The following is a 13,353-nucleotide window of genomic DNA, read 5'->3' on the forward strand; positions in this document are numbered from 1 at the left end:
TTCCTCCTTTGCAGCAGACTCTCCAGCCATTTCTTGTTTTCCTAAGCTTCTGTCTTCTTTTGCTGGTAAAACTGTTTTGTTACTCTCTTTCAGCTTCTTCTGTGAGTGTAACTCTGCATCAATTTTCATGCTGCTTATTCAAGGTTATGTCTTTTGATCAGTAAATTAAGTAGAATTATGTAGCAGGCTGGGAAATATATACAAAGAGAAATATTCTGGTTAAAGGGACTCTGATACTTAATCACTAAAGATCAAGGTAACAGGCCCCAGTTAGGTAAGGGAACATGACAGTAGTCCTAGGAGCTACAGGGTACAGGGGTATGGGCAGTAGTTGGCATGCTCCAGTATGGAATAAAAGGTACTAATACTAGGAACAAGGTGTTGGATAGCTGTGTGGATTCAATAGAACATAAGTTCCTCTTTTATAAAGAAACAACTAGAATGTGATTAGGGAAGAAAAAAAAGGAAACTAATACTATGTATAAGGAAAAGCACTAGCTGTTTTACAGGCAGAATTATTATCACCTCTATTTTACATACAGCTTAAATAACTTGCCAAAACCATATTCTATTAAATAAATGGCAAAGAAATGATTCATTAGAGTCAGAAATGACAGAATCAAGTACAGAAGTATCATGGACAGTCTCTAAGAAATTAAAATAGCACGGTAAGTTAGCCATTTTTAAAAAATAAATAAGTATGGTCTATTAGTCCAATAGTTCTATGTTAGTAAGTCAAGGACTTTAATTTAAAATGTCTGTTGGGCATTGCATAGCTATCTATTCTGTAGAGAATGATATTACCCTATGGAGATCATAGGAAGGAAGATATATCAGGACTAAATGAGTATGGATATCAACTCCTGATTTTGGAAAGAGCTGTACTACATGCATAGGGTTCAACCAAATATGCTGAAAAATTCACAAATGATTTTCATGAAACAAAAACATTTACAATAAGGAATGAGGAACATTAGAATGTAAGCTCCAGTAAGACAGGGGTTTTCATCTGTTTTGTTCACTGCTAACTAACATTCCCAATGCCCAATATCGTGCCTGCTTCATAGCAGGCATACAATAAATATTTGCTGAATGAATCGGAGATGCAAAAGGTTAAGTGGGACAAAAGGTCAAAAGTGATAAATTGTAAAAAAATGCTTCTTCAGACAGAAGGTACACTAAAATGTAGCTGGAATCTTCTGTCCTAAATTAGCCTGTGTGAGTAATCAGTAACTAACATAAATATCTATACATAGTAGCACTAAGAAATAACTAGAGTAGGTATAGATACTTTATCTAGTAAATATTTAAATAGGTAAAAAGGGAAAGAAAATAACAGCAAAAAGACATCACCCTGCCTTCTACATCCAGATTGTATCACATAAGGTTTTTCTTTGGTGTACCAAATTGGTTTACTTCAAGTTCATTTTTAAAAATTGTGGTAAAATATACCTAGTGTTAAATTTACCAGGTTAACCATTTTAAGTGTATAGTTCAGTGGCATTAAGTACATCCACACTGCTGTGCAACTATCACCACTGTCCATCTCCAGAATTTTTCATCATCCCAAACTCAAACGCTGTACCTATTAAACAGTAATTCCCCCGTTCTCCTCTTCCCCCAGGCCCTTTATAATCACTTTTTTACTTTCTGTCTCTTTGAATTAGATCATTCTAGGTACCTCATCTAAATGGAATCATAAAATATTTGTCCTTTTGTGTCTGGCTTATTTCACTTTGATTAATGTCTTCAAGGTTCTTTAAGTTCTTTTAATACAAAAAGGATTAACCCCCCCGGGGACACTGTCCACTACATGGACTCTGTCATTCCCTTATTCCTCATTCAGCACTGTCAAGTACTCAGTATGACACAAGTGATTCATTTTTTTTTTCTGTACAGCTTATAAGTAATACATGTTTTACATAGTTGTATAGATTACTTATGTTTCAGAAAAAAAGTGCCCGTAATATTATTTGTTTACACCAAATCCTATTTTGTCCAACAATTTTCAATTATAAAATTAGAGATTCACTTATCTAAAAACAAAAACAGAATTAAAATACACTAGAATTCTGTCCCATTTCAATGTGTGAGGCATCACACTAGGTGATGAGGATAGAGCACTGAATGAGACAAAGAATTCTTCCTCTCATGGAGCTTACAGGCTTGAGAGGCAGACAGTAAAAACAAAATTATAAATATGATGAATGCAAAGAGGAAGTAAAGAACGTTATAGGAGCAAGTAGCAAAGAAATTTAACCCAACCTAGGAGCTCAGGGAAGCCTTGACAGGAAGTCAATTTTAAGGCAAGGGTCAAAAGGGAAACAGGAATGAACCAAACATGCGTTGGTGTGGATGTCTGGGTGTGAGCAGGGGTGGGAGATACTGCTGCTCATTCCAGCAGAGGAAACTGCAAGAAGGCATGGCGTGAATACAAAAGGACAGAGACTGGCACGTGAGGAATTGTAAGAAGTTGAATACAACAGGACTGTAGAGGTTTAGGACAGAATAATACTGAAGAAGCAAGGGACCAGATCATGAAGAGCCTTGCAAACTATATTAAGGATCCTAAAGACAATGAAAAGCCACTAAAGGTTTCTAGCTGGCAGGTGACAATGTCAGATACATGTTCTGAAAAGATGACTCCAACTGCAGACTGGAAAATGGAGAGGGCAAGACTGAAACCAGGGAAATTAGTTAATACTATACAATACGCTAGTTTTTTGTTGTTGTTGTTGTTTTATAAATTTATTTATTTATTTGGCTGAGTTGGGTCTTCGTTGCTACGCACAGGGGCTAGAGGGGGCTACTCTTTGTTGCGGTGCGTGAGTTTCTCATTGCGGTGGCTTCTCTCATTGTGGAGCATGGGCTCTAGGCACGCGAGCTTCAGTAGTTGTGGCATGTGGGCTCAGTAGTTGTGGCTCGCGGGCTCTAGAGCGCAGGCTCAGTAGTTGTGGCACACGGGCTTAGTTGCTCCGCAGCATGTGGGACCTTCGCAGACCGGGGCTCAAACCCGTGTCCCCCGCATTGGTAGGTGGATTCTTAACCACTGCGCCACCAGGGAAGTCCCAATACACTAGTTTTTAAATGGTGGCCTGAACTAGGCTGTATCAGTGGGTATGAAAGGAATCAGAAAAGCGTGAAATATTTGAGATGTAAAATCAGATGGACTAAGTTATGAATTAATGTCAGGGATACGGGAGAAGGAAGTATCAAAGCATGAATACCATATTAATTACTGTAAGAGTAATTAATTAGCTGGATGATAAAACAGGAAGGGAAGATGGCAGATAATCAGGTTTCCTGGAGTAAAGATCATGAGTCCAGTTTCAAACTCACTCAGTTTGAGTTCCTTCAAGACATCTAAGTGAGGTTATCCAGCAGAAAGACATATAGGTCTGGAGCTCAGGAGAAAAATCCTGGGGAGCTGTCAATATAAAAATGCTCAACAAAGACATAAAAATGGAGTGAAAGCTCTGGGGTGGAAAAAGAAAAAAAAAGGCAAAGCCCCAACGAATGCCAACACTGAGCAACAAGCAAAAGAGGTCCCCTGGCAAAGGGGACCACAGAAGCAAAACCAGGAATGAGGCACTGCAGAGCAATGGAGAAAACAGCCAATGACATCAAATAGTGCTGAGAGATCAAGCAAATGAAAGGTCAAAAACAGACTCTAGGTCTGGTTAAAAAAAAAAAAAAAAAAGATGTCATTAGTGACAGTGACAAGAACAGTTCTGTTGGAGATGGGTGAAATATGATTACAGTGAAGTAAGTGATGGGAGATGGGAAGGAAACAATGAGTACAAACAGTCTTTTTAATAAGTCTGGCTGTGAAGGAAAAGCAAGCAGTTGAAAGGAGGATGAGGTCAACAGAGGGCTGTTTTAGGATAGATAGGATTTGAGACAATATAAATACTGCAAAGAAGAAGTCAGTAGATAGAAAAATTTGAAAGTAAAGTAAATAGAGAAGCAGGAGATGGGATCCAGAACACAGATGGAAGGCTGGGCCTTGTCTAGGAAGAAAGCACACCTCTTCCATTAAAACAGGAGAGAAGAAAAGTAAAAGTATGTTGAGTGCAGATATGTTTTACAGACTTGGTGGCAGAAAGTTAAGGAAGGTCCTATTGTATGGTTTCTATTTCCTTTGTGAAGTAGAAAGTGAGGTCACCTGTCAAGAAAGATGAGGTCAGGACTCAGAGAAATAGTCCTAGCGGAGAAGAACAGAGACAGCTAACTAAGGAAACATAAAAGGAATGCTGGGAAATGTTTAGGGTCCACTCAAATCGATGACCACATATCTGTGTGATTTCCTCTGGTAACAGTCACAAACTATGAATGCGATTTAGTATGTATGTTTCATACTGGATAATCTAAATGAAAAGCAACAGTTCAAATGAATATAAGAGAAACAACAAAAACAGAAAAGTTGCCTATTTTCTAACAAATTTCCTTCCTAATACTCCCTGTAAAATAAGATGTAATTCTCAATGATATACATATAGGATGATGGCTGAAAGATTTATACGGAGCCAACAAATAGACAGGAATATGTCTAACATTAACATGCTTTTCCAATGGAAACAGGAAATTCCAGAAAACTATATGAATAATAATTTATAAATTTGGTACAAGTGGATATTTTCAAATCTAGTTTCTAAGAAATAAGCTATAAACATTAATAAAAATAAACTACATTCCCTTTCACCCATCCTTCCTGCACCTCCACGTGAACGTGAATGGACTCTTCAACCCTTGGTGACAACCCTGTTATGTTACCTCACCTGAACTTTGAGAATGTCTGGGAAAGAGGTCTACTGGCTCTCAGGCTATGATATTTTCATCTCATTTCATCCAGAATCTTTAAAACGTTATCATTATTATAACTCAAAGCAATTAAAAAATACATTCAAGTTTAATTTACAACCAAGAGACAGGTGAACTAAAATCATGTTGGCACTAAAATGCTCACCTATAATAATTCTAAGGGTAACCACTGCTAGTGGTTTTGTATATTGTCTTTCTTATACTTAAGTACGTATGTGTTTATTAAGTATGTATGTATTTAAAGAACAAAATCTGAATTATGCTGCATGGTTTTAAAATCCAGTTCTTCGTTTAATATTTATTATATGCCTATCACCCAATATTCTGCAAAAACATAATCACAATGACTATGTAAGAGTTTCTTTTGGGGGAAGAATTAGGAAGAATTCAAGAAAAAAAATCAATTACTATTAGACAAAACAATCCTCTTCTTCCAACAGTTATCCCCTGTTACTCTTTGCCATTTTTAATTCGATTAGGAACAGACAGAAAACAACTTACCCTCTAGTTCTCACAACGGTCTTTTCATATTTAAACAGATTCATATATAAGGAAGGAAAAATGTTACATTCTTTACTTGGATTTTTTTTTTAACTGCAGAAAGTGTGTCAAACATCATACTCTGATTTAAAAGTAAACAGTCTTAAATTATATATTTCTTAGTTTTTGCCACTTTGACCAACTGGACACATATACTCTTTTGTTAGATACTATCAGAAAGCTACCCAAAGTTAAAAGTTTTCGTTAAAATAGCAAAAGCTAGTTTGGAAACAAACATAAATGATATCCTAACCCATGCTACAGGGGGAGAAGAGGAAAAATACATCTAACAAATGAAATGTCTCTAAAAATAAACTATGATCACACTTCATTTTTAACTATGGAAGTTTTTCTAAAGGCAGAAAATTGTTGAGGTTTCCAAAGTTAAAACGACTCAAATTTATAAATGTAATCAGCTACGACTACCTAAATACTAGTACAAAAGACTGCCCAATTTCTCTGAAATTATCATTCATTAAGAAAACCCAGAGAAGTTAAAACAAACCCCTAACATGGGTGTGGAGAGGCTTTCATGCACTGAGTATCTACCATTTGCATGACGTATGCCAGATTCGAGAATGTGCAGAGAAAAATGCAAGTTCCTCTACCCAAAAATTTAGTGAATGGGCCCCTGAAGGAGCTTCTTCCAGCAGTCTGACTTCCCACAGCTGGAGAAGGCTGTGGAATACTGCTGCCTCTCCAACAGACAGGAATAAAGCCAAGCGCAAGCATTACTTAAGTGAAACAAGAGGACTTCCCTGGTGGCGCAGTGGTTAAGATCCGCCTGCCGATGCAGGGGACACGGGTTCGAGCCCTGGTCCGGGAAGATCCCACATGCTGCGGAGCAACTAAGCCCGTGTGCCACAACTACTGAGCCTGAGCTCTAGAGCTCGCGGGCCACAACTACTGAAGCCCTCGCACTTAAAGCCCGTGCTCCGCTACAAGAGAAGCCACTGCAATGAGAAGCCAGTGCGCCGCAATGAAGAGAAGCCCCCTCTCGCCGCAACTAGAGAAAGCCTGCGCGCAGCAACGAAGACCCAATGCAGCCCAAAAAATTAATTAATTTTTTTAAAAAGCGAAACAAGAAATAATCCAGAACCACAGATACATTTCCACTTCTCCAGATCCTCCTGAGTAAACAATATTATGTGTATCTGAGATGAAAAGAAAAAACCTAAAATAACAATTGAGAATGTCTTTGCCTACTAGGGACTATTTAGTAAAAAGGCAAGATACTATTATCTCTGACTGACAGATGCTTATGTTTGGATCATATATATGCAGTTAGAAAAGAAAAAAAAGCAGACTGAAATCAGAAGATAATTGATACTCTTTTTTTTTTTGTGGTATGCGGGCCTCTCACTGTTGTGGCCTCTCCCGTTGAGGAGCACAGGCTCCGGACGCGCAGGCTCAGCGGCCATGGCTCACGGGCCCAGCTGCTCCGCGGCATGTGGGATCTTCCCGGACCGGGGCATGAACCCGCGTCCCCTGCATCGGCAGGCGGACTCCCAACCACTGCGCCACCAGGGAAGCCCGATACTCTTTTTTTTTAGAACAGATAATACACTAACTCAAACCTACAAGCCTATATACAGTGATTTATGTTATTAAACAATATATTTCATATAATCTATATTAGCTCATGAACATATGAAGTCACACACACATTCATATGTTCACTCAGCTTGCAAAAGGATTTAAATAGTTGCTTTGAACCACCTAAATACAAAAGAATCAAGTCTGAACTTAGCATTTTCAAAATACCTTCCTGTTAAAAAACCACACATAACTTATGATTCATTATCATATACTATATATGCATAAGAAAAAGAAAGTCAAGAAGGTCCCACATCAACACAACAGTGGTTTTTGCCTCTGAGTAGTAGGATGAGAGGTAATTCTTATTTCCTTCTTTTCGTAGATCTGTCTCCTAATTTTTTCCCACAATAAGCACATACTAATTGTATATAAAATGTTGAAAAACAGCCTCCAGGTTCTTAGAGCTTTATTTACAAAAATGGACAAAGTTATGGTATCCCATTTGCCACCATCAACATACTTACATAATATGGTTCTGCCTCCCGTTCAGTTATCTCATCCTGATAGAGGGTGAAGCAAGTTGGAATTCGTCCAAACCACACATCTCGAAGCACATCTTTGTCATCTGTCATTCTTCCAATGGTTAAAGCAGTACATATAGGCTAAATTCTTTTCCAGCCAAAGCCAAACTGAAAATAAAACAGAGTATTAGATCCTTGCAGGTATAAATGAACCTGCTCCAAAACAAAGAAAGATTATAGGAAAAAAAGAATGCATACAGATTATTCACTTCAAAAAACTCCGTGATGGGCATTCTTTAGAATGAATGCAAAAATCAGTACAACAAATTCTAAATGTGGAGCTATTATTTATTTAAAGAGATCACGGAAGTAACCATTTCAAAATTACATATGCAACTAATGAACCACAGCCAAAGTGAAATTATACTTGCATCATTCTCTCAAGCCCCAAAAGTCTACCGCTTTACCTAAAGTGAACTCTTCACCTATAACTTCTCTGTGTCTCAGTTTTCTCATCTGTAAAATGGGAATAACAGCACTGACCACATAAGATAGATATGAAAATTAAATTAATACATGTAGAACACTTAGAACAATGCCTATAACACAGTACTATAAAATGTATTTATCATCATAATTGATAGAACCAACCAGAGCATGTCTCAAAAAATGTTCAAAAGTCAAAGACTTTAAGAACTTAGAATAATCAAAAGCATTATTTAGTGTAAACTGGAATTATGAGAGTAAAGGAAAATAACTAAAAATTATACATTGAACACTGCTAATAACATTCAATAGAGAGTCAATAAACATTTGATCATCTGATATGTCCAGCTCTGTGGCAGGTGCTGAGGGCATACAAGATGATGATGATGATGGTGGTGATAACAACTTTTTTAAAACCTCAGGCATTGCCTAGAAGGTATTAGTTACAAATCTGCTAAACATACCATGCACTTTCATGTCCTTTGCATGGCTTTGCTCATGCCGGTGGTTCCTTACCCTGAAGTAGCCTTCCCCACCTTGCCTTCCAACTTACACATCATTCAGGACACTGCTCAAAATAGCCTTTCTTCTATGTATGAATCAGACAGAACCTCTGTTACCTCACTGTGCCTTTACTTTTCCTCTACTACAGCAGGATTTCCAATCTCATATTTTTTCCATCATACCATACTTACTGCCAAACATCCCTTCCAATTCCAAAATGTCCACGGTTATAAGTAAATGTTACTTGTGAGAGCTTTCATAATGCAGGAGGGGAAGAAGTTAAATATTAACAGAACCTATAGTGTTCAGGGAAGAATCTTAAAAGATATTGAACTTGAAGAATGGGTAGAATATGGACAGACAAAAAAAAGACAAATATTCCAAGCAAGGCAAAATAGCATCAGCAAAGGCAGGAAGTGGCAGGCGCGGTATGTGTACCAACTTTTAAGGAAACTTTGTGTTGGGAGGAGTAGTAGATAATGAAACAGCTGAGCTGTGACACGTTTTACTATCATACCTGATCCTAGGTAAGTCACTTTACTTCACTAAGTCTAAATTTCCTTACCTGTAAAAGTCGCCAGGTTGTTCTAGAAAAAAAAAAAGTCTATAAAGTATTTGACATGGTAATGGACACAGCATGTGCTGAGAAATAAAAGCAATTATTATTCTTTTAATGTCAAATTTGTAAATATAAAATGTAACTGGATCATGAAGTACACCAAATAGAAAATTGTGGGTTTTCAATTTCATCCAACAAGCCTACAAAGGTTTTATAATAGTGAAACAAAAACAATTATCTGGTAGCAGTGCACAAAAGGGGATCCAAAGCCAGAGAGAGGCTAGCCAAGAAGCAATTTCAGCAACTAAGGCATATAATGAGTGCCTGACCTAGACTGGTAGCAGTGGATTGATGAGAGACAGGAGGGCTTTCCAAGGAAGAATGAATAGAAGTTGGTAAAAAGACTGGCTGAGGGACAATGAACAAGGACAGAGAAGATTTAAATGCTTACAGCAGGCTATACAGTAAAGTAGTTAAGGGGTTTTGAAATCAGACTGACATGGGTTTCAACCCTGACTTCCACATATAAGCTGTATGTCCTTGGACAACAAACCTGACATCTCTAAACCTCATATCTATAAACTGAAGATAATTCTAATTTCACAGGGTTGTTGGGTATTTAGCACCTAGTAACCAACCACTGGAAAAATGGTAAATGTATTTAATACATGGTTTCCCTGTGCTTCCATGGCCCCTCTGCTTGAATACCCTTTGCCCCTTCTCTTGGCCAACTCTTAATCCTCTTTTAAGAGTCAGCTTAACATTAACTCCTTGGGAAGCTTTCCACTAAGCACACTATAATCTAATTACTTCTGTTATTATATCTTTATTGTTATATGGTATAACAATGAATTGCAGGTGTGTATCTTATCTGTCTCTTGCCCCTCCCCACACTGACCTGTCAGTTCCTTGACAACAGAAACTGAGTCATATATACCTTTGTATCCAGGATGTTAGCATAATCAGCACATAATAGGCTCTGGAATTTTTGTTAAACAACTGGAAAATATATAAATAAATAAAATGTGTAAATCCAAAAGTTGTACTAGCTACTTAAACTTTTCCACCTAAACTTTCCTAAATATGTACAATCACACTTCATATTCAGCAAATTTCACTATTTTTCCCTCTCATACATATACTACGATATCAACACCATGCATCCAACTTGAAGGCAATGTTTTGGAAGAATAGAAATCCCAACCCATGATGCAGTCTACTAGAAGTAAGCTTCCTGAGGGCAGGGACTACCTCTTGACTGCTGTATTCTCAGCATCTAATTCATGGCCTGGAAAAGAGGCAGGTGCCCAACCAACAACACTCAGCAAACAGCACAGTGAGTATGATAAAAATATTGGGCTGGTCAAAAAGTTCGTTTGGGTTTTTCCATAACCTGTTACAGAAACCTGAATGAACTTTTTGGCCAACCCAATATAATGCACAATTAACAGTCCCTTTTACACTACAAACCAAGAAAGGCTAACCTATTACCTGAAGCTGTTTTGCTGACAAAATCCCCAACTACTCATAAATTACTTAAAATATCAAATACCTACTAGTAGTAGTAAATTTGTAAACATCTAAAAATATATATGCTGGCTGGTCTCCCTTTAAATTCATGAACACTGACCTCAGAAGTGGGCTCTGAGTATTGCCCAGTATTCTCATACTTCCCTAGTCCATTTATTCTTCCACTGTCCTAAATCAACTCCCCCTCCTCAAATTTTCACATCTCCTTCCTCACTCTCTCTCAGCTAATGACCTGGCTTTCTATTTCCTTCTATCTGGTTACTGAGGATCACTGGTTCTGAACAGGGGTTTTAAGGAACAGCCCCACCTCCACCCTGGGGGATAGTTCATAACTCCCTCCAATCTCCAAATGCTGAAGTGCCCCACGGTCCTTGAACCCTGCCTTTGGAGATCTCTCAGAGCTTTAAATATCACTTACACATTAACAATTCCCACATTTACATCTTCAGCCTAGACTTCTGAACTCCAGTTTCATATATACTACTGTATACTGAAATTTCATTTGAAAATTCATTTTTGAAACTGAAAATGATTGCAGATCTTCCTCCCTCCTCTCCCTATTACTCTGTGATCTTCCCCAAATCACTGAGTGGTAACTCCATTCTTTAGCTTCTCAGGCCATAAATCTGGGAGTCATCTATGACCCCTCTTCACACTTGATGGCTCTAGCTTAGATATAAATCTAGAATCTGGCCATTTCTCACCACCTCCACTCTTACCACACTGATCCAAGTCACCTTGACCTTTAACCCAGATAAATGCAATGGCCTACCAACAGAGGTCTCAACGTTTCTGCCCTTGCTGCAGAGAGACAACAAAGTAATCAGAAAAATCCTTTAAAACAGAAGTCAGATCAGTTCACTCCTTGACTCAAAACCCCACCATCTCATTCAAAGTAAAAACTAAAGTCTTACAAGGTGTTAGCAGGCCCTATATGACCCGACCCCACTCTGACCTGCTTATCTACTTCTCTCCGCAACTTGCTCCCCCAGTTCCAGCCAAACTCGCTGATGTGCTCCCGCCTCAGGGACTTTGTGGTTGCTCTGATGGCCCTCTCCACTACATCCACAGGCACCCTTCTTTATCACTATTAGGTCTCTGCTCAAATGTCATCTTTTCTAAGGCCACCACTATAATTTCCCATGCATGCTACCAGCACTCCCCATTCCCCTTCATTACTTATTTTTTCTCCATAGCACTTTTCACTACCTGACACATATTTTAATTAATTTTTAAATTAATGTCTCCCCCCTCAACCCTCAAAGTGAACTTCATGATGGCAGGGGTTTTTATTGTCTTCCTCACTGTTTACTGTTTTGTTTACTTTTTGTTCAGTGCCTGGCACATAAGTAGCACTTAGTATCTGTTAAATTAATAAAGTGAACCTACACTTGAAGCTTGTACCTTATTCTAAAAACTCTTAACCATATAGTACCATTCTGTTCACTTTCCCCAATTTTAATCAGCATACATTTGAGGATCAAAGCACCTACTTAAATCCAATATAAAATTCTAAAAGTTCCCTCCACTGCTACCCTCAGCCCAACATCTTTACTTTCAAATTCAAAATTCAACCAACAACTCCCTTTATGGAAAACACAAAATAAGTCCGTTCAGATCCAAGTACACACAGTCCCAAAGACTGAAATTTATCAAGTAAACTCCGGAAGGCCTTGGAAATTCAGTGCTGTTTGATAGCCTCTGGGTTCTGATTCTTGCTGAAAACATGCTGTGCCTCCCCATCCCTCAGAAAAATCTAGAACCAGTCCACTTTCCCTAGGTTCCCCAAGTTCAGGTGTGACTTGAAAATAATCCAAACTATAAAGTATGTGAAAGTGCTCTGCCAAGGGAAAATGGCTTTGTTGGCACTAAATATTATTATTAAAATGAGACAATGAATGCGTCTGAGAAGATAAATTGGGGAGAAACCCCACCGATTTCGGATAGAATCGAACTTGCTGTAAAAATAACTATGATCTAAATAACTAACTATTCCACGAAAAATGGAGGTCCCGAACTAAACTCTAGAGCCTGCGACGAGACCCAAGCTTCCCACCTTAGTAAGGAACAGACGTATTCCCCGAAAGACCGCGCAGGCTACACCCTCCAGCCGGCACTAGGGCTCCGAGGTCGGCGCTCGGCCAACGCCACCTCCCCCGGAGGAACCACCTTCACCCGCCACCACCGCCCGGGGGAGCGCTCCTCTCGCCGCACACGCCCCCCTCCTTCTTACCACACCTACCTAGCACTTCCCCAACCCTCTTCCTCCGGGCACTTCCTCACACTGGGGTGACAGACACACACATACCCTACCAGAAGCTCAGGCTTCTCCTCCGCCTTTCTGCACCGGTGAGGACGCTCGGGTCTCGGGCTCTGGCTGGGCGGCGGCGGAGAGCGCCAGACACACAGTCCCGCAGAGGTGCACCAGACTGGAGTCCCGCTGGCCCGCGCAGCCGCAGAAGGCACCAGCGTGGAGGTCGGAGTCGAACCCTGCTGCACTTCCGCCCTCCCGTATCCAGCGAAGACAGCCTACAGCGCCGCGGAGCTCTGGAAGCCCACCGCAAGTGCAGTCACCCTCGGCGCCCGGAGATGACGTCACGGGGTCCCACGTGGCCCGCACTCCGCCCTCCCAGTTCGGCCCAACCCCGTGAGGAGGCTGGAGCCGCGCTTGAGCATGCGCGGACAGAGCAGAGAGCGTGAATGTTCGGTCAAACCCCTGGCAAGTTCCCCGCTTCTACCCTCTTCCGAGAGTCCTGTGCTTTTGGCATAGTCATTGTTGTTTAGTGAGGTTAATATAACAGTTCCGTGAGAGCAGAGAGTTTTACAAATAATGAGTCACTGCGTCACTAGAGC

The 13,353-nt window shown here is 39.7% G+C and overlaps 1 protein-coding gene across 3 annotated transcripts in view; it reads right to left on the minus strand.

Moving 5' to 3' along the window:
• Positions 1–13,074, minus strand: part of ATG5 (autophagy related 5) — a 119,484-nt gene extending 106,410 nt beyond the window's left edge. Inside the window, exons 1-2 of one of the 3 annotated variants that reach the window (XM_030882935.2) lie at positions 12,814–13,074; positions 7,425–7,589 (exon numbers count right to left, since the gene is read on the minus strand). In XM_030882935.2, the coding sequence (XP_030738795.1) occupies positions 7,425–7,532 (108 nt within the window). In that variant the 5' untranslated portion in view covers positions 7,533–7,589; positions 12,814–13,074. Of the gene's footprint in view, positions 1–7,424; positions 7,590–12,808 lie in introns of those variants that run through there. The other 2 variants (XM_030882937.2, XM_060283793.1) reach the window with 2 other exon arrangements.
• Positions 13,075–13,353: the final 279 nt, after the last annotated feature.

The sequence above is a fragment of the Globicephala melas genome, chromosome 14, assembly GCF_963455315.2.
Source record: "Globicephala melas chromosome 14, mGloMel1.2, whole genome shotgun sequence".
Classification (NCBI taxonomy): Eukaryota; Metazoa; Chordata; class Mammalia; order Artiodactyla; family Delphinidae; genus Globicephala; species Globicephala melas.